This window comes from Seriola lalandi, unplaced genomic scaffold, assembly GCF_002814215.2.
Source record: "Seriola lalandi dorsalis isolate HSWRI2012SDOR001 ecotype SW California unplaced genomic scaffold, Sedor1 jcf7180002054298, whole genome shotgun sequence".
Classification (NCBI taxonomy): Eukaryota; Metazoa; Chordata; class Actinopteri; order Carangiformes; family Carangidae; genus Seriola; species Seriola lalandi.
Genome location: NW_019524851.1, coordinates 145,147 through 171,794, shown reverse-complemented (window position 1 = coordinate 171,794; position 26,648 = coordinate 145,147). Strand labels below are relative to the sequence as shown.

At 41.5% G+C, this 26,648-nt stretch overlaps 2 protein-coding genes across 4 annotated transcripts; both read right to left on the bottom strand.

Moving 5' to 3' along the window:
* Window positions 1-6: 6 nt before the first annotated feature.
* On the bottom strand, window positions 7-12,948 carry eya3 (EYA transcriptional coactivator and phosphatase 3). Of its 3 annotated transcripts, none has more exons than XM_023406279.2 (19): window positions 12,843-12,948; window positions 10,001-10,099; window positions 8,987-9,036; window positions 8,686-8,780; window positions 8,533-8,607; window positions 8,390-8,438; window positions 7,223-7,332; window positions 6,831-6,968; window positions 6,580-6,665; window positions 5,865-6,042; window positions 5,514-5,683; window positions 3,823-3,906; window positions 3,654-3,743; window positions 3,386-3,444; window positions 3,094-3,257; window positions 2,674-2,788; window positions 2,430-2,551; window positions 2,212-2,312; window positions 7-1,535 (listed from the first exon to the last, which is right to left on the bottom strand). In XM_023406279.2, the coding sequence occupies exons 2-19, from the start codon at window positions 10,046-10,048 to the stop codon at window positions 1,455-1,457; spliced, it is 1,815 nt and encodes a 604-aa protein (XP_023262047.1). In that variant the 5' UTR covers window positions 10,049-10,099; window positions 12,843-12,948; the 3' UTR covers window positions 7-1,454. The 3 variants fall into 3 exon arrangements, with proteins under 3 accessions (XP_023262047.1, XP_023262046.1, XP_023262048.1); XM_023406278.2 differs by having other exon boundaries at window positions 10,001-10,096; XM_023406280.2 differs by lacking the exon at window positions 6,831-6,968 and having other exon boundaries at window positions 10,001-10,096.
* Window positions 12,949-14,252: 1,304 nt separating this feature from the next.
* On the bottom strand, window positions 14,253-20,975 carry LOC111655039 (serine/threonine-protein kinase Sgk1). Its single transcript, XM_023406283.2, has 13 exons — window positions 20,763-20,975; window positions 20,104-20,179; window positions 18,747-18,825; window positions 18,617-18,657; window positions 18,454-18,511; window positions 18,278-18,361; window positions 18,027-18,158; window positions 17,789-17,901; window positions 17,574-17,697; window positions 17,365-17,460; window positions 17,115-17,270; window positions 16,912-17,001; window positions 14,253-16,128 (listed from the first exon to the last, which is right to left on the bottom strand). Exons 1-13 carry the CDS (start codon window positions 20,830-20,832, stop codon window positions 15,964-15,966), a joined length of 1,284 nt encoding a protein of 427 aa, XP_023262051.1. The 5' UTR covers window positions 20,833-20,975; the 3' UTR covers window positions 14,253-15,963.
* Between the last annotated feature and the right edge of the window lie 5,673 nt (window positions 20,976-26,648).

Sequence of the window (26,648 nt, the reverse complement as noted above, 5' to 3'; positions counted from 1 at the left end):
AGCTAATTTAAAAAAATCCCCTTTGAAATACAGTTAATGAGCAAAGTAGAAATGTAAATGTATTGCACAGTCATCAACATCCTGTTTTATTTCTGACACGACTCAACGAGGTCGAGGGTCGTCGTGTGACAAAAACACAAAGTGATTATGAATTAATTAAATGGCAAATATTCTGATAATCGACTAATCATTTTAAAATAATAATGTATTTGTTCTGACATTTTAAACATGAATATTTGCTGTTTTTCTTCGTCCTCTGACAGAAAATTGTCTGCAACTACTTCTCATATCTGCTGATTGTTTTCTAGATCAAGTAATTAAAAGAAAATTATTTTTGCTTCAAAAACTGATCAAAGCAGTTGGCGATTTTTTGTTGCAGCTCTGATGATGCCTGAATGATTAATCGAACTGATGAGAAAATAATTAGCAGATTAATTGATAATGAAGAGAACTGTTAGTTGCAGCCACAGTTTTAATGAACTAATAAAACAAATGACGTGAAGTAAAACTGAAAAACAACAGAGAACATGTCGAGAAAACGTCTTTGGAAACAAACGTCTGCAACTTCCTTTTTGGTTAAACAACCATTTTGACTCTGGACTGTATCAACAGACATTTGTCACGTCGCTGCCACGTGAAGAGAAATGGATGAAATGTTGTTCTAAACGAGCTGAATCATATTTTTAGCTCTATGATATAAAACACTGATGAGGACCAGGAGCATGAATACACGAACTGAGTCTCGTGTCGTCGACTTAAACACTGAAGCTTCAGACGTGGATCAGAAACACGCCGAGCCTCTTGATCTCTAAACTTTCATGATCAACTTCCCCCTTTTTCTTTCTTTTGAATCCCATGTAGCAGGTGGTGTTGAACAGTGAACGTTACAGGACGTTAAACTAAAGTTCAATCAGGATTATCTGACGATGGTTTTTAGTCTTTGAATGAGTGAGTTTTAAACAAATCAGCTGTGACATTAATCCGTCACTTCTACTACAGAGACCAATTAAAAAGCTACAACAGAAACAGCTGAGAAACAACAGCGGCCCTTTGGTTTTTACTTCCACAAACAAATAGAAAAATAGAAGCTGAGTTTTCACTGCAGGAGATTTTGATAATTAGAAGAAAATGAGATAAAGACCAAAAAAAAAAAAGTATGTCTTCCCTTCTGTGTCCATCAGTGCCAGTTTGAGCCGTGGGGGTTAGCTGCCGTCGAGGGGGGAGCGCTGTGCGTCCAGTCTGTTCCTCACAGTCAGCTCCGACCCAAAGTCTCCTCTCGTCACAGTCTTCAGTCGTCTGGAGGAACATCATCTTTCTGAGTGTTGTTGTTGGATTGTGGAGGATTTTCTCACAGTGTCTCTCCACCAGCCAACAGCACCACGACCACGACCACGACCACGACCACGACCACCACGTCTTCCCTTTAGTGTGCGACAGTCAGCGCCGCCGCTCCTTTACAAGAAGTCCAGCTCCAGCGCCTGATGCAGCGACACGAGGTCGCCGTGAGTGGAGATCCGCCAGAAAGGCATGTTGTGCTACAGAGACACAGAAAGATATCACATGTGAAAATGATATATATATATATATATATATCAACAATCCTTGCATACATTTATCTTTTAAGGCTTAGCAGGAAGTAGGTAAAAAAAATAACCGAAATAAGGAAACGACGAGATTCAGACGAGTGACATTAATATGATCGTGACTTTATTCTCAATAGATCAGAGAAGATTTAAACTCTGGACAAATAAAGTCTGTTCTTCCTGTTACAGGTAGAAAAATCCAAAACTTTAAGAAGCAGCTACAAAGTGAAGAACAAGATCTGGACAGATATTTAACAATGAGACAAAGAAAATAAAATGTGAATACTGCCACATTCTGGTCATTATATTGGTTAATAATTATAATATAACTTATTCCTTGGTGCAGGAGAAGTTATTTTACTTTTATTCTCATCATCACACTTTATTATTAATTGATCTTGTTCAGAAAGAGTTCAGTGTAACTCTTATCCAGCCTCATCACCAGTCACCAAGTCATGTGATTGGTTCCAGGTTCACTTCGTTTCCTTGGATCTACACCGATTCGATTTTACTTCTAGACGGTTTGCGAGGCTTCAGCTCCTCGTCTGAGATGTTTTTAACAAGAGCTGCAGTGACTTCACTTACACAAACTCACCTGAGGTAACCTGACACGCAAACTGAAACTTACCTGTTTAGCTGCAAACTCCTCGTCTCGACCGTCACCGATCACCACGTACGTGACTTTCTTCCCGAAGCGAGAGATGATCCTCTCAAAGCAGCTCTCTTTACCTGCAGAGGAAACAAGACGTTCAAATTCAAGTCACAGTCCAACTTTAGATTCATCAAGTGTCATTTTAACTAAATATTTCATCACAACAGAAGAAGTCAACAGGTTCTTGTCTGCACCTATTTTGGTGGCGCTGTAGATGTTCTCGATGGGGAAGACGTCTCCCAGACCGTACAGCAGAACTTTGGCCAGAGCCGGAACCAGCTGAGTGGTGGTGACCAGGATGTTCATACACTTCCCTCTGTGAGTCACACACACACACACACACACACACACACACACACACACACACACACACACACACGGTTAAAGACAAGTCGATCTTTGGTGTAGTGTTTAGAGATACTGAAGCTGTGGTCTGACCTGGACTGGATGAGCAGCAGAGACTTGAGCGCGGTGCTCAGCCAGGCGTCGGTGACGTTCTCGATCTCAGACTGAAGCCGAACGAGCAGCTCCCTCTTCATAGGATTCAACAGGCCTGAACAAACAGCGAGGATTTATATTTTATATTATATCTATACAGAGGCTTTAACGTCATACGCAGCGAGGACACGTCCTCCAGATACAGGGATCAGACAGAGCAACACGGACGCCTCTCCCTGCTGTGAGACGTGATTGGACGTCGACCTGTGACTGTGGTCGACCTGTTGTTGTTCACGTCCCTGTAAGAGGTCCGAAGGCCTCACACAGCTGATACAGAGCGGAGGCGTCTGAACCCGCAGTGTTTTCACTACACCTGGTTTCTGACTCAGACTCCAGGTGTCAAAACGTTTACAAACTCACTTCCAACGTTTCCTTTGTAGTTGTTGTAGATCACTTTTAGTCGACGGTAGCGGAACGCCAGTTTGCGCATCCACTCGACCCCCCCCTGGACCCCGGTCGTGGCTCCTGACGCCCCTCCCCCACCACTGGGGCCATTAAAGCCATCGGCCAGGAAGTTGTAGTTACTGAAGAGGAGGGAAAAACACGTGTGGTTAGTTTGAATGAATCACAGTGTGTGTGTGTGTGTGTGTGTGTGTGTGTGTGTGTGTGTGTGTGTGTGTGTGTGTGTGTGTGAGAGATGAGAGAGACAGACCTAAGGTCCTGTCCATTATCATCAGAGGCCACGTCCTCAACATGGACCTGATCACATTCCTTAAAGAAAACAAAACAGGTTTTATCATCATTTCATTTAAAGGTTCAAATATAACACATGTATGTCACATGTATGTCACAGGGTTATGCATGTGTCTGCATGTAGAACAGGAATGTTAATAAAGCAGGACTGAGGAGGGAAAAGGTTCCTGCAGCATCATCATCAGCATAAACAGAAGTGAAAGGTCATTTCCCGCCTCAGCTCTCACCTCCAGGTCATTGAAGAAGAGGTGATTGTCTGCCAGCTCAAAGATCAGCTCCTCCATCTGTAAGCCCAGGTTCAGCACCGTCGCCGGGTCCTGCTCAAACACAACCAGGAGTTCAGACCGTAAACTGATCACTTGTCATTTCCTGTTCTGTTCATCTACAGAAACAAACCTTCCCAAACTTCTGAGCGTAGGAGCCGGTGAGAAGAGAGTGGAATATGATGATGGTCTCGTCCAGATCCCACAGGAAAATACGCTAAAAAAGAAAAATATATTTTATTTGTTGTATTAAAAAAAGAAAAATAAACATTTTCTCCATTTCTCTTTTATTTTCCAAATGACTGGAAATAATGTGTCATTTGTTCTGGTCCTCTACCCCGTCTCTCTTTGCCTGCAGCTGATTGGTTCATCTGGAACACCTGGCTGCTTACTCATCCTTATGTTCAGTTCTGCACTCACTCCTGCACACATATTACTGATCCGACTGACACCTCATGCTCAGATCATTTCATTTGGTTTAATAAAAATGTATTATATATTATTATAAACAGTTAGTTCCAACCAAGTAATCTGATTGGACGAGAGTCATTACACAAGGCTGATATAACAGCACTGGGACCTTTAACTCCATGTATCACTCCTCTTCACAGCTGTTCTATCAACCGTTAATCAGCGTCACATTAACGTCGTTATTGATCTCAGATTGTAACAAACAAAGATGAAAACATTTCAGAAATAATGTTTGAATGAAACGATGTCGTCAGGAGAGGATGAAGGAAGAAGGTGGATCCTTCAGGAACACCTGAGGGAACGAGGAGACGAGGCAGCAGCTAGTGTCACTGTGCAGGTCAGGAACATGTTTACGTGTTGCTTAGCAACAGTCCAGTACCAGTCCAGTTGTGTTGCCGTTGATAAATAAATGATGGAATAAATAAACAAATCATAATCTGTTGTTGTTTATTTAACTAATATGACACTCGCAGAAGTGTGTATAAAAGAAGAATAAATATTATAAAAATATAATATAAAAGAGGATCACACGGAGGTTGTGATGTTGTTCTGAACATCAGCTGTGATTGGGCCTCATACCTTTGACCTAATCACAGCTGTGCTGATATTCAGAACAACATCACAACCTCAAATTTGAAATTGCTTAATTAATCTAAACCGTGTTGGTCTCGAGCCAGGTCACAACATTAAACTGGGTCATAACATTAACATTTGAATAACTCTAAACTACATTAAAGCCAGTTACAATACAGACTTTGAGCTTCACTCACACAAACATTAGATGAACCATCAGATGAAAGCTGCTCAGACAGCTGTTAATAAGGTTTACACCTACAATGAAATTAAAGGGTGTTATTTAAGTTTGTCTGCCGCTGAATGTGGTTTCCTGCTGGGACGGGTGGTGATGGTGGTGATGGTGGTGATGGTGGTGATGGTGGTGATGGTGGTGATGGTGGTGGTGATGATGGTGGTGATGGTGGTGATGGTGGTGGTTTGTGAAAAGCTTCACTCATCATTATATTTACAAGACAAGAGGTTAGGAAACACCCTGTGACCAGTTCTTCTCCCTCATCCTCTCATGATGAGCTGAGAGCAGACTGGACGCTGCAGTGACTCAGTATCACAGGTAATATTACAAGACAGGACGGGAGGGGGCTAGCTGGTTAGCACGCTAACTTCAGTGACAGAAAGTTAACACTGACCTCTGGAGACAGCTGTTGGTGAGTGAACAAATGAAGAGAATTTTACTAGACTGGCCAGTAAACAGCTGCTAATGCTAACGTTAGCCATGTAGCGATAACAAAAAGTCACATATGGCACCTTTAACATCCTACGAGACAACATCATGTTTACCTCCAGGTCCGTGTCAGCAGGGGGGGAGCTGTCAGACTTCTTGGCCTTCCCTTTGGCTTTACCAACAGAGTTCCTGCGTCCCACCTCATCCTGCTCTCTGGCTCCAGCAGGGAGCGCCACACTGGAGGGAAGAGCTGCACCTGCTGGGAGGTTCTCAGGTGGGGACGCATCTTCATACAAGACAGAGGACACACGTCTCAGGTTAGACCTTATTATCATAAGTCATTCAAAAAAGAATCTCATTATATTGTTAATTAATTAATTATTAAATTACATAATATTATATTTTCATACCATGACGTCATAATGTACTGCCAATAATCTAACTCTGAATCCGAGCAGTGAACTCACCTCTGGGAGGAAGTCCGGCTGAAGCCGCCTCCTCCGACTTCACAGCTGAGTATCCGGCCACGCCCACACCAGCTCCCTGTTCGTCACTGCTGGGGAGACCAGCAGGAACATAGCTGGGGGGCAGAGCGTAGTACTGGGAGAACTGACTCTGGCCCAGAGAGTTGTAGCTACTGAACTCCTGGAGGAATTGAGAAAAGAAAAATAAAGATGTGGCGTGTGATGATGTCTGCACAGCTCTTCACGAGGAGGATCGGCTTCACCTCCTGTGGATGTTTATTTATTTAATGAAAGACTTGAATATGGAACCAGGCTCATTCTGTTCCTTAAAGACTTTCTACATTCTGACGTTTTATTATTTCATAAAAAACACATGAAACAAATGAAATAGATCTTTATGTATAGTTGTGTACTTTACCAGGATTTACCAACATATTCAAACTGTTTGTCTGCAGCTTTTAAATGTTGATTTTCTTTAGGTATTTTCATCATTTTAAAGATACAGTACACGTTGTGGTATAGCTGAACGATTAATGGAGAAATTATGAAAATCTCAATAAGGCAAAGTGCAATATCCAATTTGATAAAAGGTAAAACGTGTCACAACAGATCATTAGAGATGAAGCGTTGTGCTGCAGAGACGCCCCAACCTACAAATCATTTTCTCAAGAGTCAGAGTTTTGTTGTTGTTCATCGCAGTAACAAAGGCACTCGTTACCTGGTGGGTCACGGTGGTGGAGGCTGTGGTCGTGGCCGTAGCTGTGGGGATGTTGGAGTACACACTAGATGTTGTGAAGCTCGAGCCTGGAGACAGAAACAACTCATGAAAAAACAGAACCTCTTCACAGAGACTGAAGTGATGAACAACCAGAGAGGAAATGAAGCTGAGCCACTGTGTTCATGTCTGAGTGCTGCTCATGTTTGCAGAGAGTGACAGTGTTATCTTCAGACAGTGAGGTTGCAGCTTGCCTTGGCTGGGGTATGAGTAGTGCAGCTGGCCTGGCGGGGTTGAGGTATATGTGGTGCTGAAGCTGAGAAACCCAGGCTGGCCACCAGAGGGCGCCTCAGGCAGCCCTGTCTCTGTTTTTATGCCTGGCCACATAGCACCTGAAGATAAAAGAGAGCAACGGAAGCAGAGGATGAAAGAGGCAGCGAGAGGCGTGAAGACAGAGCAGAGTTCAGACACCAGGTCCTTCAGTCCAGATGTGGCTTTGTGTGTTTAAGCAGAGATCGAGAGCAAACTGGTTCCACAGCGCCAAAGCTCAGTGAGGCCTCTGAAGCAAATGAACAAAGGAGTGATGCTGGTTTTAGTGAGCGGACGGTGTTAAATAGGCTGTTTGAACGGGGGGACACACACTAACCGAAGGGCGGGAGGCCGTAGGTCTGGCCTGTCTGAGGAAAGGCGGAGTACACAGTGGACTGGGCCAGCGGAGGGAAGGCCACCTGGCTGGTGTACGACGTCACAGCCGGGCTGAAAGGAAAGAGAGAGCAAGAGAATGGGACTTACATCAATCAGGGCGAGTGCAAACACTTCAATATCTGTTTTCAGAAGATGTTGATGATGCTCTTATCGTCCCATTATAATTGGACAAAATGCAGAAAAGATAAATGTCTGGCACAGGATGAATATTTCTTAAGACTTTGGGCAGCTGAACAATTCAATATGAGCAAATGCAATATTCAAATCGCAGGAGCCGCCATTTTTTAGACAAAAGGTTAAATGTGTAACAACATTGTAAAAGAAGCGTTGTGGTGCTACAGAGATGTCCCGGCCTATAAACCATATTCTCCAGATGTGAAGGAACAAGACCAACAAGAATCACATCATCATCATTTTTATACTTTTTTCAGTGAAAATCAAACAAAAAAAAACAATCATTCAACTAGAATCGTGGCTCATCTCAAAATCTGCCAGAATAATCACGATATGATTTTTCATATCGTTCAGGCCTCGCTCCATCACATGCACCTGTCTGCAGAGAAACCCTCCGACCAAACACCTCCGACTGCAGCTGTCAATGAAAACTGTATGGAACCACTGACTGTTGCACAAGTACAGGAGTTGTTTAGTTTGAGGTTTACCTGATAATTATCGGAATAATTTGATCTGCTGACGGTGAAAAATTGGAGCAAATCTCCAAATAAAAAACACTAAATCAAGCTGAGCTACATGGTGACAGTAGCTCAGCTCCTCCTGAAGCGGCTTCACTCAAATCAACTTAAAATCATAAACACTCGTCTCTGCATGGAGTCATCTGTTACTGTCATTCTGCAGCAGATCTTTTTATGAAGCTGCGCTGTAGATGATGTGTTTTTATTCCCACTGAGAGTTTGAGTTTTTCTAAACTGCAAAGAGAAAAGTTTTGTTTCTGTGCAGCAGGAAATCTAGATTACAACAGTAAACATGCTCAGGGTCACTTCCCTGGTTTTTCCTTATATACTGTTGCACACTGTCAGCTCTGTGCCATGTCACATTTACACATGCATAACATGAAAACATTCACATTAGCCCCGTGCTGTGTACTCACTTGCTTCCTTGATAAACCTGTTGGGTGTATTCAGATGTGACTGTTGTGTCTGTTAAAGAAAATAAAACTCAGCTTCAGTTTGACAGACGAACGTGTTTGTTACTGTGTGTTGATCAGAACCGAGTCCGTGTCTCTGTTCGTACCAGAATACGAGTTCAGTGAGTCGCCGCAGGCCTGAGGCGCTGCTCCTCTGTCTATGTCCGACTGCTCCTGATCACCTGCGATCAATGAAACTGTCAATATCTCTTAGGAACGTTTCTGAGTCTTTTTCAGCCTTTTTCTTATTTCATACTGACCTGGATCAAGCTGAGCAGTGGACAGAGCAGAGTAAGAGTTTCCCTGCTCTGATGGACCTAAAACAGCAGCTGGACTCTCGTCCTCCCCCAGATTACTGAAACCACACAGTCAATTATAATTATAGAGAATTTCTGCATCTCAAAACTGAGAAAGTCACATTTGGCAAAAAGGCAGAGTCACTTTCATAAAAACAAACCACAGTGGAAAAATTATTTCTTTAAAACTCTCAGTGGTTTTCTGTCAGACAATCTGAGTCGCATCTTAAAAGGATCAGAAATAGACTGAAAGTCAAAGACCGACCTCGGCTCTTTCTCCAGGCCTCCATCTATCTCCAGCTTGGCTTTCTTTGCCTGCACACACACAAAAACAAGTTTATAGAAAAGGTTTTCATTCTAATGTTTCTGCTGCTTCAGATATGTGGTATCTCTGTTGTAACCAGTCCGGTCAGAAGAAAATAAAATGTGGAGTTCTGCTTTCAGCTGCTGTATCAGCAGGAATGTGTGTTTTTGTTTGGCTTAAAGAAAATCATCATTTAACATCATCTGTAAAAACTGAAGCAAAAAGCTCAGAGTCAACCTTTTGGTCCAAAAAACAAAGAAAGAACTATTTAAATACAACCTCTACCACAGGTCTGTCTGAGCTCCACACACTCTGTCATGAAGTATTTTAGAGATGAAGCACAGAGTTTATTTGCTCTACAGCACTGAAAAGAAATAACATCAGCACATCAACAAAATAATGTGGATTCACACAGTATCATAACACTACAACAGACATGGTGTGCTGTGAAAGGACTTTAAAATCTCTGATATATTTATAATTAATTAACAACTTCTTTAGTCTAGAAAATGTGACAAATGACTTTCATAAATAACAAGAACAAACAAATAAGAACAGAATTGTCAAAACACACAATAAATGAATAAATCTATAATGATATGCAGAAGAGAAAAATGAGAAGCACTAACTGGTAAATATTTTACATTTTCATTAGTTTTATATTCATCAGTCACCTTTTGTCTTGAACCTCAGATAAACACTAAAACACTGTGAGTGGCCACAAAAAGAAAATGTACTTCACTTATGAATGAATGAAAGTTTACGTCCAAAACCTGAAGCAACAAGCTGAACGTGACGTGAGTAGCTAGCAACAGGCTGTGAACATTTCATTTACATTCATAACTTTATTTTAGGAATATTTAGCTCTTAGACAAAAACTGTAAAAAGCTCCATCTGAAAATAAATTTGTTGCACAATAATCTATGCACCCCCCCCCCCCCCGGCTCTGTGTTGGTATTCTTGGTGTGGACTCACCGGCAGCTCCTGCGAGTCGTCCATCTCTGCAGCAGAGCGACCCGACATGTCTGCGCTCTCAGCCTACTCTCTGCACCTGGAGAGCCGGTCCGGACCCTGCTTCAACAACCACAGGAGCAAACACACACACAGGCGCAGAATAAATGACCACAGGTTATGCCTTATGTAGTTTTTCCGATGCGTGACTCTCCCCTCCCCTTGTCCCGTTAATGCTCACAAATGCCCCCACCGCCCACCCACTATCGCACGGGTGATCAGCAGGTCAGCAGGGAGGTGGCGGTGATGAAGGAAATGGGGCACCCTGGTCTTAGCTCCAGCACGAGACCTGCAGGTGAGATAAGTGTGGCGCTGACGTTGCCTAATGTCCCCACCGTGCTTGTGTTTACTGTGGGATTAAGGAAGCGTGCCACCTTACATGTGACCCAACTTAAGTTCAATGAAAAATATTCTCCAGAAGCATTAAGTGCTCAGGTGCAAGCTGTCATATCAATAGAAGTCCCGGGGAGATAAGATCTAACCTCGTTTTGTCCACTGCCCGCTCAACTGGCCTTTCCCCCCGGCTGCAGAGATGGAACATTTATATAGCTGACATAATGTGGACGCACAGAGACAAAATAGGTCAGAGAGCAAACTCAAATCCCTACAGATGTGTCAGGCAGTTGTTAGCGCTGTACGTTCTGGATCAAACGCATGACACCTGAATGGACTGGACCTTCACAGCTTTTGTCACTTCATGCAAGATTTATGTAAGTGAACTAAAAAAAAAGAAGAAGAAAATAAAAAAAAGGTATGACATTTGAAGGAGAATAAGGTCATTCTTTACTTTTTCAGCTGCTCTGACCCCAAAACATCTTCACTTATATGAAGATTTTAATTTAGAACATAATGTTAATTTAGGGAGTTACACTGGAGGCCACAACATGAACCCCGTTTTTTTTTAAAGCCTATATTTGTCTATATTTGGAAAATAAGTCACTGAATTAGCCATTAGCAGGTTGCTACATATCATTGGATGTAATGACACTTTAATTCTAAATAAAGCTCAAAAATCGGATGATTCTCCGGCACGTGCTGCAGTTACAAGGAGCATCTTCTTCTGTGGTTTTTAAGCAGGTACTTGGTACAGGTGTTTGTGAACAACGGATGTTTTTAGAACACCTGTGTGCACCTGTACCCTGATGGTAAAAAAATTTAAATCACTTTTTACCTGCGTAATTATAGAAAAAGTCGCCCAAAAAGGTGGAAAACTGTCCAATCTGGCAACCCTGCTGCTGCCACTTTTCTGCCTATTTTGAAAGACTTGAATCAAAGCCATGGTCCTGCCTGCTGTTGCCATTGGAAACCAAGCCTCTGACAGTCACTTCTCCTCCGCCGGTATCACAGCACCACTCGGGTCGACTCTCGTCACGTGAGGAACACCCCTACCCTGATTCAGGATCCTTCTGCTTCACGTGATTCCCGTCTTTAACAAAAGGGTGGAGTATCAAATACAGAGGACACCACAGGGAAATCAGTTTAACTGTGTCGCTAAACTGAACAGCTAATGTTGTATTAGATTTATAGATTAGGGAACAAATTAACGATTATTAATGACAATAGATTCTCATTTATTTGACAAAAAAAAAGTCAGAATCGTTTTACTTTACTAGGTTGTGTAATTACCTGAAATTGATCTGTACTATGATCTATAGACTTGTGTGAGTTTATAGGAAACTGTTGATTTTCAAGAACAAGGACTGTCCAGATCCAGAAAAACTGACAAAGATCCATTTCAACCTAACTAAATATTAATTGATAAATATTCTAGAGTTGCAAAGATTAGTTATTAGAAATTATGAGCAATTATCACAATTTACTTTCATTTTATAGGCAAAATGAAGAATGATTGTAATGATAAAAACATCTCTTTTTTTTAACTAATATAACCATTATTAGCATTATTTATCTATAGTTTAGTATAAAAAATGTCCCTCACACTTTCACAAAGGGCAGGGTGATGGGTTTTCAGTTATTTCTTTTACCATCATGTGTGACAAAAAACAAATCTTTGTATTTCAGAAGCTAACAACTGCAAATATGCGTCATATTTGCTTCAAAAAAAAGACTAAAACGAATATCAAAATAGTTCAACTAAATTCCTGTCTATCAGCTAAAGACTAATCGACTAATTTCTGCAACCCTAAGGCAAACAGATGAAGCTGCCAGCCTGTTTTCTAGTTGTGGCATCATTGACTTCATGTTGTAAAGTGATAGAAATGACTCTGGCCGGTGATTGATGTGACTCATGTCTTCAGTGTTGTTTGTCCTCCAGTAAATAACCAAGCCCAAGCCAGTTTGCAGTGAAGGTGAAGTCTGACATCAGACTATTTACTGAATTTAAACACAGAAACATAATTTGTAATATCAACCCATGAAGTCAGATATGTGCGAATAACATTAACTGACATGACTAATACAAATAACTGTAACAAACACTAATTAAAGCGTATCACTCCAGCATTTAGACGCCACCCTGCTAGCTTTCCCCTGTTAGCTGATTTGATACGATTTACGAATGGTTCTCAAAGCAAAGCGTGAGTCGTCCGTTATCTATTTAACATACGAGCTAGCTCACGAGTGTGGTCATACTGGTGACTAAATAACCAGCTGTGGTTAGTTTGGCCCAGCCATGAAAGTTTTCCGCTCCAGAGGTTAGTCGGAGCCCGCAGCCACTGGAGTGGGCAGAGAAATGGCAGCGTGTGAGAGCATCTTACTCCCGCTGCAGCTAACCACAGAGCTAACCACAGAGCTAACCGCTAAACAAACACTCCCGCCAAACAAAAATCATCATCATTAGTCTTACCATTGAAGGAAGGAATGACAAACGCTTTTATTTAAGCGTCTTCAGGTGAATCCACACTGTCAAGCTTTGTCTGTTGTTAGGGAGCACTATTTGGCAGGAAGCTTCATTACAGGGTCTACTGCGCATGTGCAACATGTTGATTCAAATTGGTCTGTTTTTTTCAGGAGGCGACAGGTGTGGCGGCAGCACAGGTGAGAGAAACATTGCAAACGTTTGTTATTTGTACAGATGAGGCCTCTTGTTAAATGTCAGCTTTGTCTCACGGTTTGTTACGTCTAATAAATGCAGAAGAAAATACATAAGAAAATACTGCGGCTACTTCTGGTAGGCTGCTTTAATTTTAAGCTAGCTGAGTTTGAATTTAACGGTTATGTTTAAGCTCATTTGTGATTTCTAACTGTAGAAAACATAAGATAATAGAAGATACTGTAGAAAACACTGTTAAAATAATAACATTTCTTAGCTTTTTAACTGTAGAAGATACTTTTAAAATAATATTCTTCTCCTTTTAACTGTAGAAGTTAATGATGATATTTCAATGTTGACTTTGTCATATGCTAATTCAGTTGACAACACTAATTAGAGCCACAATGTTGAGTTGATTAGTTAGTTACTTGTCAACAGAAAATGAATCCACTAATTTAGGCCTGCAGCTAACTATTATCTTCATTATCATTTATCCCTGAGTTGTTAAATTCAAATGGATATGTCCCGGGTATATGGTTGGATTTATAATGGCTATTGTGATTTTAACCATCCAACAGTCCAAAACACAATAATATTTGGTTTAATATCACAGAGAGCAAAAGATAAAATGAAACGGCTCATTTTCACATTTGAGAAGCTGGAGTGAATTCTTGGCATTTTTAATTGTAAAAAATGAAATCTATGAATCAGTTATCATAATAGTTGTCAATTATTGTGCCGTTAATTGTTACACCTGTAAAAAGTTGTGAGGATTGTGTAATTTCTTTGCCTTATGTGATGATAAACCTAACAACACTGGGGTTTGGGAAAACAGGACTTCAGTTATAGTAGTTGGTTTTTTTCACTATTTTCTGACATTTTATAGCCCAAACAATTAATTGACAATGTATTAGGAACATTAATTAATGATGAAATAATCCTTAGCAGCAGCCCTACTGTAGTATAATTAAAAAATAAAAAAAAGTAGTTGTACCTAACTAAATGTATCATCCACTGAATTGTAAACACAAACAGCACATTTGTCTTGAATTTAAAGACTTTATTTGCCATTTCTGACACAGATTACATTTCATTATTTCGGTTGATCATGTAAATTAATCTCTTTTATACAGTAGCAGTCACATGAAAATAAATATACATTAAAAATACAAAACAGAAAAGTAACGCTTCCAAATATGGAAGAAAATGATCTAGAACTGTGTGTTGCCTTATTTATTTTTTATTATCTTCAGCAGGCTTGAAAATGCATTTTCTGTATGAAAAAGCCTAAAATGTTTTGACAAATGGGGCAAAACAAAGTGAACAATCTGTTTTGAATGTAGATTCTCTCAATAATTTAATGAATATCGGAGCAACATTTACACGTCTGCTTAAAGAGATAAAATGATAATTATTATTTTTTAATTAAGATTTTATTGCACTTTTCAGAACCATATTATGGAGTAGGACAGTGGCTAAACACTGTTGCTGGAAAGCCAGCGCCTGCTCCACCCAGTGGCTCTTCATCACGTTATTTTTCGTTTTGTTTTCTTCTTCTTTTTTTTTTTGACAGATTATTTTCTAGAAAAGGGACCAGGAGGTTTCAGGGAAAAGAGATATGAACATACAGTATACATGGATCAGGCGGCCTTGGACAGGCACAAGACATTCACAGCTCTTCTCTACATGATGCATAAATACAAAAACATTTGTCATCAGAGATTCTATATTTTTGTGTTTGCAATAAAACAGCAATCACTTTAACTTAAGATAACATTGATATACAGAATGTGCTATCACTGATGTGGGCCTGTTATTGCTGGTTGAACTCTGTATCACTCTCTGGATCAATGAGAGGTCTGTCATAAAGTTTGCAAACAGCAGACATAGATATACACAGTCATTAGCTGTAGATGAAAAGGAAGATGGAAAAACCCAAAATAAAATATATTGCCATAGAGGAAATTTTAATTTAATCTATTCATATATATATATATATACATATATATATATACACACACACACTAGGAAACATTTATAATATATGCAGAACTGTATTAAAAGTAAACAGTTAATGTTTGTGGTTATTAAAACATGGAAAACCTTTTGGTTTTTCAATAAAATATATGTAACTTTAGTTTTTCTACACAGTATAATAAAACTTTGATCTTCAGTTTATGAGGACAAACCGGTCAAAAGAAGAAAGTGTACTTAAAGCATACCCTAGTTAACTGTTTGGTCCAAGTATCACTAGTAGTGTACAATATTGAAATGCCATTTTTTCATTGTCCAAAGTGGAGATATGAAATAAAGATATGCAGCTGTCTAATCCAACGTTGATGATGCTTAAAGCAAAAACGTTTCACTTTTCTTTGACCCTTGTTTCCTCAAGTGCAATCGAGCAGTCACATGAAAACAAAACCAATGCATGGTGAACTTAGACACAGCTTTAACATATGTAGACGTGTCATGGAGACGTCGCCCTGGTCAGAAGTCCAAACAAATGAAATGGTGGTGTGGTTTTTGATAAAGCTGGCTCTCCTCCGTCAAAACTGCCTTTCGAACCTCAGGCACTTCTCTTCATGTCACTTCACCAGCGGCTGTGAGGTCCAGAGCCATCAGTGAGCGATGTTTTATGACCCCAGAGTGCATCCATACTTGGCACACACATGTATTAGTCTTGGATGGTTGAGGCAGAAGAGTCGGGCCGTTGGTGTCGTAACATGAGAGTCCTCATCTGTACACTAGTCATACACAAGATCCCTCGAGATCTGCCCCTCGTTCCTCATGTCCATTTAAATCCCCTCATCAGACCTTTTGTTGTAACGTCTCCTCACACAGGCGGCTCCGGCGTCGTCCCTCTGCCACAGTAAGACTCCAGATCCAGAGCTTGTGTCCTGTTTCCTGTTCGTTCCCGGGGCAAAGATGTTGGTGTTCACATGAAGGAGTGGTCTGCTGGAGGCCCGTAGGAGAAGCCCGGGAAGGCTCCAGCTGCTTCCTTCACGCTGCTGGTCACAGTCAGGGAGTCGGTGCACAGGGAGGACGACACAGGCAGGTGGGTGAACTCTGGGTCAAAGTGTCTCAGGTCTGTGGGGCCGCTCTGAAACCAAGAGGAGGGAAGATTAGACCAGACACTAATGGATGATTATTGTTAAGGCCACTGTCAGACTGTCATCGCCCCCATTAAATATGTATATATAAGTTTATCTTTTCTGTTCTGTTGTTGGGATACGTGCTTTACTGATTATGACTGAGCTAAACTAGCCTTCGTTAGCCTAGCTACCTTAGCCAGTCTGACGGTCGATATCAGAAATTAACAGCCAGTCCACCATCCAAATAATAATAGGTGTATTATTTTTGGCATGTTGGATTTATCTGTAGATCATGATCACACATGACATCATATAAACTCCACATCAGGGAACATTAACCAGGCATATGAATGGCATCTTATTTACTATTCACCATAAATACTATTTATATAAGTCGATGGACAGAGTTTTTCTCAGTAACTCATTTGCAGACATTTTTAAGTATAAATAGCAATAAATCACTGGCTCCATCCTCTTAAATGTTAGATTTTCTCCTTTTCTTACTTTCCCATGATAGTAAACTGAATATTTTGGGCTTTTGACTGTTGTTAGGATCTAACAAGATCATTTAAGACGTCACTTTGGGCTCTGGGAACTTGTAACAGACACTTTCAGTAGCTGTATCAGCTATAAAGTAAATTGAATGTTTTTGTGTTAGTTCAAACTGATGAGTTGAAAATGTCACCTCTGTGAACGTGTTAGCATTTCTCACTATTTCCTGATCTTATATAGACAAGGTGATGAATTGATAATGAGAATAATCAATGGTTAGAATCGTAGTTGTAACGTACCACTGAGGGGACGAATGGGGGTGTGATCTTCTTGGCCATCAGATCGTCCCAGTTGATTGGAGAAAAGAAGGAATGGTACTTGAGTTCAAGCTGGAGGGAAAGAGAAATTGAAGATGAGCGGACTGATAGGAAACAAGCTTCATGGATCTCTTAGTTATTCATGTTGCATTTTAGTCAGGGTAGAGTCAGCTGTGCAAACTTACAAAGTCATCCTTCACTCCCAGCCTCTTGGTGCGGTCCTTCTGCAGGAGCCCCTCCAGCAGTTCCCTGCCGGCGTTGGACACGTTGGGCTTGAGCACCGGATCCTTCTGCAGGATGTTGTTGTACATCTCAGCTGTGTTGCGGCTGTAGAATGGAGGCTGCAAAGCAAAAGTGACGACAGCAAATTAATTTAGAATATAAACAAACAGGGGGGTTTAATTCACAGTCAGAAAGTCACAGATTTCTACTCACAAGTCCATAGAGCATCTCATAGAGCACAGATCCCAGACACCACCAGTCCACAGTGCGGTCGTATGCCTGCTTCTTCAGAACCTCAGGGGCCAAATACTGTAAGAAAGCAACAAGGACAAGTCATTACAAGTCTAGTATTTATTATCTGTCTTCTGGTGTTTATGTGTCTTTAATAAGAATATATAAGAGTCTGTCGGTTTGTTTTGTACCTCAGGCGTCCCACAGAAAGTCGTGGTGGTTCCATTGGCCTCCACACCTTCTTTGCAGAGACCAAAGTCTGTGAGGACGATGTGGCCCTGAGAGTCCAGCAGGATGTTCTCAGGCTTCAGGTCCCTGGAAAGAAGAAAGACTGTTATTCTGACACACTTGTTCCTGAGTATTATCACATCTGTCCACCGGGGGGCGCTGTATGACTGTTCATTACCTGTACACAATGTGCAGGGAGTGGAGGTAGCCAAGTGCACTTGCAATTTCAGCAGCGTAAAACCTGGCTCTGGGCTCCAGGAAGATCCTCTCCCTCTGGAGATGGTAGAACAGCTGGAGAGACAGAAACACACACAGACGACTTCTGTCAGCGTTGACGAGAAACAGATTTAGAAGAATTTATTCTGACCTGGTTCCATTTTTAAAGGAGGTGATTGTGTCGTGAGACTGAGACTCACCTCTCCACCGTTAACGTAGTCCAGCACAAAGTAAAGTTTGTCAGTTGTCTGGAAAGAGTAGTGCAGCCCCACCAGGAAGGGATGCTTGATGTTCTTCATCAGCACACTGCGCTCGGCCATGATATGCTTTTGCTGGGGGGAGGGGTGGGGGGGTGGAAGATATATTATACTCTCTATTCATATATACATACATATATATTCATTTGACTCAAGAGAAAGAAATCAGTTAGAAAACATAAGTGAGGTCTCACCTCTTTCTTCTTCAGGATGATTTTCTTCTGCAGCACTTTGACTGCGTAGTATTTGGTCGACTCTTTGTGTCGAGCCAGAAGAACCTGTAGCAGAACAAACATTTGCATCAGTGATGGTGGGAACAGGTGAGAAGATAAGAGCAGGTAAATAAAGATAGACAGAGAGACAGACTAACCTTTCCAAAGCTGCCTTTGCCGATGATTTTGAGGTAGTCAAAATCACAGGGTTTGATCCTGATGTGGACAAACAGACAGACAATTAGGATTTATTCAGTATATTTCTTAACAAGAAAGTAACTGTCAACATTTAAAACTTGGAGGTTTTACGGGGCTACTTACTGAGTGTCCTCAGCCAGTGAACTTCGTGAATTTAGGCACATCTGAAATATATGAAAAGGGGGAAATCATTATTTATACTTTGCTATATTTAGGAAAAGATGAGTCAGAGTCAGTGACAGTTTGTGCTTACCGGATTTTCAGGAAGTTGATTATTGTCAAGCTCCTCATTTTGATTCTCGTCAATCTTCAGGAGAGTGTTGACTTCAACACTGAGAGAAAAACAGAGCAGAGTTTTAAGATGGATTTAATATCAGCTATTAAACTTTTGGTGTTGCTGTTTTAACACTAATACGTCTGAGTTTCATTAACAGGATCTGAAACAGTTTGTGAGACTGAAAAGCTGAATGTGTTTGAAACCGTTATTATTATTGTTAATTATATTTCTGTAGTTTGGTAACTGATTCATCAAAATTATCTGGTTCCAGTTTATTAACAAGAAGATTTTCTGCTGTTCAGTGTTTCATATGATTGTGGAACTGAAACAGTAAGTCGATTAATTGATCAGTCGATTGACAGAGCCGTACTCAGGAACAATTTTGACAACTGATTATTTCGTTACAGGCATTTTTAAGTATAAATAGCAATAAATCACTGGCTCCATCCTCTTAAATGTTAGATTTTCTTCTTTTCTTACTTTCCATGATAGTAAACTGAATATTTTGGGGTTTTGACGGTTGTTAAGATGAAACAAGATCATTTAAGACGTCACTTTGGGCTCTGGGAACTTGTAACCACTTTTCAGTAGTTGTATTAGCTGTTGTATTGACTGACAGGTTGAATATCTGGGAAAGTGTTGGCATTTCTCACTATATTCTGATATTATATTCACAAAATGAAGAACTGATAATTAACAGTCACTAGTTTGTGAATGAGCATCTGAAACTTCCAGACAGGTCAAGCTGAGTAGAGCCTCATCACCTGTCTGAGAAAAGCCTAAGCCGCTGACCCACAAGGAGAAGGTTCAGACGGTCTGCAGGACTCAGGGTCCAGATCAGACCGTCTCTCCCGGAGCAGCTGGAGGGGACATGTGCTCCGCTCGGGTATTTGTCCAGCACCAGACCCTGATCTGGAGCGCAGGCCTGGGAGTTCAGGACAGTGTGATGGGGCCAAGCCATGTATCATGTAATAATTCAATTACTGGTTTATCCTCGTCTCGGGGACAGAGGGGATTTGCTGGGAAGGTGATTACACAGTGGAGAGGACTTTAACGGGCTCGTCATGAAAGGACTATTCTTACCCAGGCTTCTTGGACCCAGATTATAGTTTTCACAGAATGTCCTGCCAAACTCAGGTGGCTGATGGGATTGGCCCGATGCACACTGACCATGAATGGGCCAGTGATCAGAAATAAATTCCATAGAGCCCAGAGAGGCAGGAAGTACCTGATGCCCCGAGATGCTCCATGTGCCTCATTTTGAGGCCAATTTTCCATCCAGATCCAAATCTAACATTTACGTAACAGAACATCCTCTTTAATATATACTCACTGTTGGCAGATATGTGGAGTCGACACCAGCTTCTGGATGAAGTCATTCAGCCCCATTTTTCTCTCCTTGATGAAAGCTGCAAATGGAGAGAGACAGAGGAGGGGGTGGGGGGGCATTAGTGTCTGAGCATCATTCAACACACATGATGCAAAGACTTTTGTCTGCCATTAGAGAAGAAAAGATGTGTGTGATGGAGCTGTAATCCGCTGTTTGAGGTCCAAATATCCTGTTATAGGGCAGATTGCGTGTTGTGCAGAGAGAGACCTCTAATGCTGCGGGCTTACAGGTTATGCAACCACTTGGGTCACTCATTCAGATTCAGATACCAGCAGCCAATAAAGCGTTTCCCTTTACACTCTTATTACAAACGGACACTTTCTGGGAATTTCAGGTGGATTTCTTCTCAGTGACAAATTATTATTATTATTTTCATTTATTCTCATGTTTATTTTTTCCAAGCGATTTATGTCAATTTTTCTTTATTTATTTTTTTTATAGAAAATTTTGAATAAAAGTAGAACAAAAAAGCACTTTACAATTAGGATTAATTACTAATCAGAGCATATGGATAAACAGAAACAGCCTGATCTAATCATGTTGACATACATACTCGGCTGTAGTGATGACTGTCTATTGTAATAATTATTATTGTCGCTCACCGGCGAGAAGCGCGACAATCCCCCTCATTTTGCAGTAAGTGAGGTCACATCCAGCTTCAGTCACAGCCATGATGAGCGGGAAATAAATATCCAATAGAAACACAAAGTTTAGAAACACAGCGATAGCTCCGGTTCTCCTCTGACAGTCAGTGCCCTCAGACTTCACCGTGTCGTGTCCCGGTAAACGCGCAGATCTCCAGCCACCGCTCCTCTGCAGTGCCGCTGAGCACCGAGCGAGCCAGCCTGTGTATTTATACTGAACACGTGGTACGGGGAGGGGAGGGAGGCCGCACCCCCTTTTCTCGTCACCCACTGTAACTACGGCAACCACTTGGCAGGCGTGACGTCACGGGATTCCGCTGCAGCCCATATACTCTTGTCTGTAGGAGGCGGGGATGACGAAGAGAGCTCACAGCAGAGGAGGAAGCTGAGGGGAGGGGGGGGGTCTTCACACTACCCCCCCCCCTCCCCTCCCCCTCTCCTCATCTTCTGTCAATGGAAAACTCTGGCTGACTGATCACGGCTCATACAAAGGGATTAAAGTCAGTTATAGTGGAAGAGTACAAAGAGCCTCAGAACAGAGCTGATGCTGTTTTCATCATGGCTGCCTGCAGACCAAAGAAAGGGCCGATCCCAGTCTTTCCTGCAGTCGTTTTATTTTGAAAGGTTGTGGAGAAATGTATGTCACGACTGGTACATTTCAGCTTCCCCCCTGCAACAGCTGCAGCCTCTGACTCTGACTCCAGTAATCCACAGAGAGGTCAGAAAAACACACAAATCCATGTAATTTGCAGAAATCACCATGTGCTCTGTGATCTGAATAATTACTGGACTTCTGCAGCTGATGAGGTCACCATCATGAAGGTGACTACGCAGCAGAATTACATAAATTCAGAGAAATGACACATGACATCATGTTCATCTGAGCTGAGGGAGTGATGAGTCCAGCTGTCAGAGATGTGGTCCACTAACCCTGTAGGTTACATAACTGCTCCATAATGCAGACAGATATACAGCCTGAGGGGAGCGAGCTGCACATTATCCACTGAGTGTTGGTGATTTGGCTGCTGTTGGATTAAGTGTTTGATCATAGATCATAGATAGTTTATGGCTTCTCACTGAGTGTTCACATCGTGTTTCCTCCCACAAGGAGAATGAAAACACATTCCTCTTGTAACTACCACTTGATGGAAAGTCACATTCATGCAAGTGTTGTACTTACTCTTGTACTTTACTTGAGTATTTTTCTCATGCTACGTTATACTTCTACTCCTTTGTATATCAGAGGAGGGTATTGCACTTTCTAACTTTTTTATTCCCCCACGCCGGCGACAGTCAGAGCAGCAGCCATTTTGTTTTCCGGTTGTCCGTCCGTCTCGTTCTTGTGGACACGATAGCCGAGTGATACGTGTAGTTAAAGGTCCCAGTGTTGTTGTTCTCTATATCAGCACTCATGGAATGACTCTCGTCCAATCAGATCACTTTGTCAAACTAACTTGTGTAATATGATTTCAAACTTTTTTTTTTTTAATACTTTTGCCTGAGTAACATTTTCAAAGTTATTTGACACTGTAGCCTGGCAGCTTTTAGAGCTGTAACTAACAATTATTTCCATTACTGATTAATCTGCCAATTATCCTCTAAATTAAAGTTTAACGTTTTCTCTGCTGCTGAACGTGGTTTCGTTCTGGGAGCAGGTTGTTCTGACAAGAGCTTCGGCCACTGATGTGTTTACAGGACAAGAGGTTATAATACGTCTTTAGGGCGGACCTGAGGCTACAGTGAGGAGACGGGCCAGAGCTAGCTGGTTAGCATGCTAACTTCAGTAGAAGAAAGATGTGATAGAGACCAGAGTTAACAGAGTGCTGGATTCATCTGTTGGTGAGTAAAGGAATGAAGTTTGATGCTGAACTCACAACGTTTCTTCCAGAGTACTAATTAAACAGCTGCTAATGCTAACGTTAGCTATGTAGCAATAGCAAAAATGGCTCCTTTTGATGGTTTTGTCTCTAAAATGTCAGAAAATAGTGGAAGATTTAGTTCAGTTAATTTTCGTATATAACAAACAAAACCATCTGATAAGCGGGAACCAGGAGATATTTGTCACTTTGCTGAAAAGAATGACTAAAACGATGATTGCTTTATCAAAATGATGATTCATTTCCTGTTGATCAGCTAATCAATGACTCGACTGATCGCTGCAGCTGTGCTACTGTTACTTACGTACAGGACCTGAGAACTTTTTCCACCACTGTTCTCATAAACATCTCTAGAGACTGGTTCACATGTCGGTGGGGAACTCCTGGGTTCAGTCCCTGTTTGACATGTGACATTCATTCATAATTTATAGGAAGTGAGACTCTGCAGGGCCGGTAGTTCTTGTACTGGGGAAAGAGGAAGTGAAGTGCCCAAACAGAAAGTATGTGGTGCAGAGCCAAACTGTGGCGTATCAGGTCCTGATCCAACACCAGAGCTCAGCTTCAGAAACACGACACAGACACTTCTCAGGCTTCGTGTGAGGCTTCTTCCTCACCTCATGTCGTCTTTCTCTGAATTATTCAGGTGTATCATGTTTTCATCTCCGGTAACATGTGCAGGGACAAACGTGACTGGGGCAATTCCCTTCAACAGTGTTTTTCCTCTGACTCTTTGATTTGCGTTGTTTCTGTTGTGATGGAACAGAGAGTCAGGTGCTGCAGATCCACAGCTGGGTGAAGTCGTATTTCCTCTTTTCAAAATGTTTTTCTGAATAAGAAAAGTGACGCACAGATGATGAAGTGTGAGAGGAATCTCACATTCACTTCATCTGATCAGAATCTGATTCTGTGATGATCAAGAGCTGGTTTCACACAGACAGACTGTGACTGTCTCAGATCTAACAAACAGTCAGACTTCACAGAGACTGCGTCTCAATTCATCTGCATCTGCACAACACATCTTAAGCCGGACTGTGGTGCAATGAATTCTGGGTAAATTAAGACATCCGACCGCTCAGCTGCATTTACCTTCAGCAGAAAATGTTTCAGCAGTTAAAAGACGTTTTACTTTGGAAACTCAGTGAAGAGTGAAACAATAAAAATTAAAAATATAAAACTCTTTCCCTTGTAGTTTCTCTCTCTATAACAACATGAGCAAACCACAAATTATGAGCCATGTTTTCCTGTTGTTTTGTTGTTACCATGGTAACATTGGTCTTAGACCTCAGCTAGTCTGGGGGTAAGGTGTCTAATGTTTTTGTCTTAAAAGTCAGTCTTTATTTTAGAGCAACAGTCTGACTGACATCAGACTGACAGATCTCTGTGGAACCAGCCCAGATCTACAAATAAAGATTTGATTATAATGATCTTTTAATCTGCAGATTATTTTCCCTATTAACGGTTTGCTTGATAAAATGATTAGTGACAGATAATTTCAGCTGTCGTGGAGACAGATTAATAATTTTCTGTCCTGAAGAAGGTTTTAGATGGATCACTACAGATGAAGTGAGCATGTATTACAGGCGCCATCTCTCAGTTTCTGTCTCTTTATAAACATCTCTCACTGCCATGTGTCACATGACGGCTTGCTCAGTTTTATTTAGCCTGCGTTCCACTGCTCCGTCCAATTGTGTGACTGATGCTGAGCAGCACTTCCGCTCCCTGACGAGTAGTCGTGTGAATCAGTTGCCAGCAGATCCAGTAAAAGCCTCTCCAATACTCATGGGGTGCCATCGATTAAACACCCCACCACTACCAAACCCACCCGCCTACAGGACTACAGTCTCGCTCTTTGCCCCAGTTTGTGTCGCTCATGTGCAAAGAGCTGAAACGAAACCGGAACCTAAGTGTTCTGATTGGAAATCACGTTTGAAATAACTCAGATAAACAGAAATGAGATCCTCGTGAAACAGGATGTTGTGTGGTTCACAGCAAGTGTCGGGATGAGCAGGTTCATTTGTTTAAAATAATATAATGTAGTTATTTTCAACAGTATGTTGTTTATGTGTAGTGGCCTTTGACAGACACAGTTTCCCATAAGGCTTAGAAGTTCAAAGGTTAAAGGTCACGCCTCGACAGAAGAGGTGAGTCAGAGGGTGAGTTGAGGGATCACGGTCAGTTCAGACATGTCTGTAATAACAGCAGGACACAGAGGACTAGAGACGTTTTAGACACAAGATGAGAGGTAGAAGAGAGAGTTAAATGTTGTGAATATGGATTAAAGTAGGTTATGATGATGTAAGGTTTCTGTATGCTGATAAATTTATGGCTGTCCGTCTGATACATGATGAAAAAAGACAATTTCTCAGATTGTGATTATTTCCTAATCCAGTTTGAAGACAAGCAAAATATGATGTTTAATGAAAATATAAAATATCAATATATACCAATATCTGATTTTGGAGTAAGATGTTTTATCTCTGACTACCTTCATTGTTTGGATTAAAGTTCCTCTGCGGTTTTTTTAAACTTTGTAAAATTTTTCTGCTGTGATTCGCATTTAGTTTCACATGTTTTCATCTCCTCTTATTTCCTGATTGAGAAATCTGGATCAGGCCTTGAGCCCCGCCCACCACCTGTTGCTCCAGGTGGACAGGTGAGAGAGCAGAGAGCATCAAGACGGTGAGAGGAGGAAACATCAGAGAGACTCAGCCACATGTTTGAGCCTCAGTCAGACCCAGACTCAGAGGAGTCTGAGACCAGAACCAGAGACTAGCAGACGGGTCAGAACCGTTAGCACAGTTAGCATCTTTTCAGAATGGTTAGCGTAGTTAGCATCTTCTCAGAATGGCTAGCATAGTTAGTGGTTAGCGTAGTCAGCATCTTCTCAGAACGGTTAGCTTAGTTAGCATCTTCTCAAAAAGGTTAGCGTAGTTAGCATCTTTTATTTGTTTATGTTGTTTGTTAGCTTGTAACTGGCAGTGGCTGACACAGTGTTAGCAGTTGTGCTAATGCTAACTCTCGCTATCTCTGTACTGACAAGTTTTCAGGTGTATTTAGCCCCGCCCCCTGTCCCCACAAGTTGACAGGATTGGTTCCTTAGGTCTGTCACCTATGAAACTGACTGTCTGAATCTGTGTTTATGAGACTGTCATTGGTTCACTGCAGTTCAAGGTGGAATCACTCAGTCATGGTGTTGATGATCATTTCATCATCATATATCTGTATTATATAAAAACATCATGTGGATGTTTACAACACTTGGTTTTCATCAGAATCTTTAAGAACAGGAAGCACAACCAGTTTATTTTAATCCCCTTATTTGGAATCTATAAGCAGTGTATGGACAATAATGAATGGTTTATAACACTAAATGGCCTTATATCTGCTAACAATGACTTTATAATGTGTGATAAATCATCTAATATATATATATGGCATATATATATATGTTAATTAACGCTAAATAGTTTGTTAGCAGCAGCTTCAGTACAGTGGTTAAATGACCTTTTAAAGACCACCTGTTTTTTATCTGTCAGAGAATTGGATGTTAAACCCTGTGAGTCAGATGTGATGGTAGATGTGATGGGGCTAATCAAACTGCTGCTCGCTCCACTCTACTCCAGTGCAGTGGGTAGGAGGCAGCAGAAGGAGGATGAATGAGTCACAGTGACAAACAGGTCCTCGGTGACAAACTAAGTCTGCCGGCTGATGAGGATGGAGCATCTCTAATTACACTGTGGACTCTGAGGAGTGATCACGGCCCTGTGTTTCCCACCCACACAGTCAGAGCCAGAGTCCTCTGCTCTCTCACATCTCGTCTCCCTGCAGTTCCTCTTTTCCATTGGAGCTGCCGCCTGCATCGCCCTCTCACACTCTGGCACTGAGCGTTGCTCATACAGAGAACCACAGAGAACCGCAGAGAGGCAGACCGGAGGTGGCGGTCTGGTCCGACAGCGTCACAGTGCAG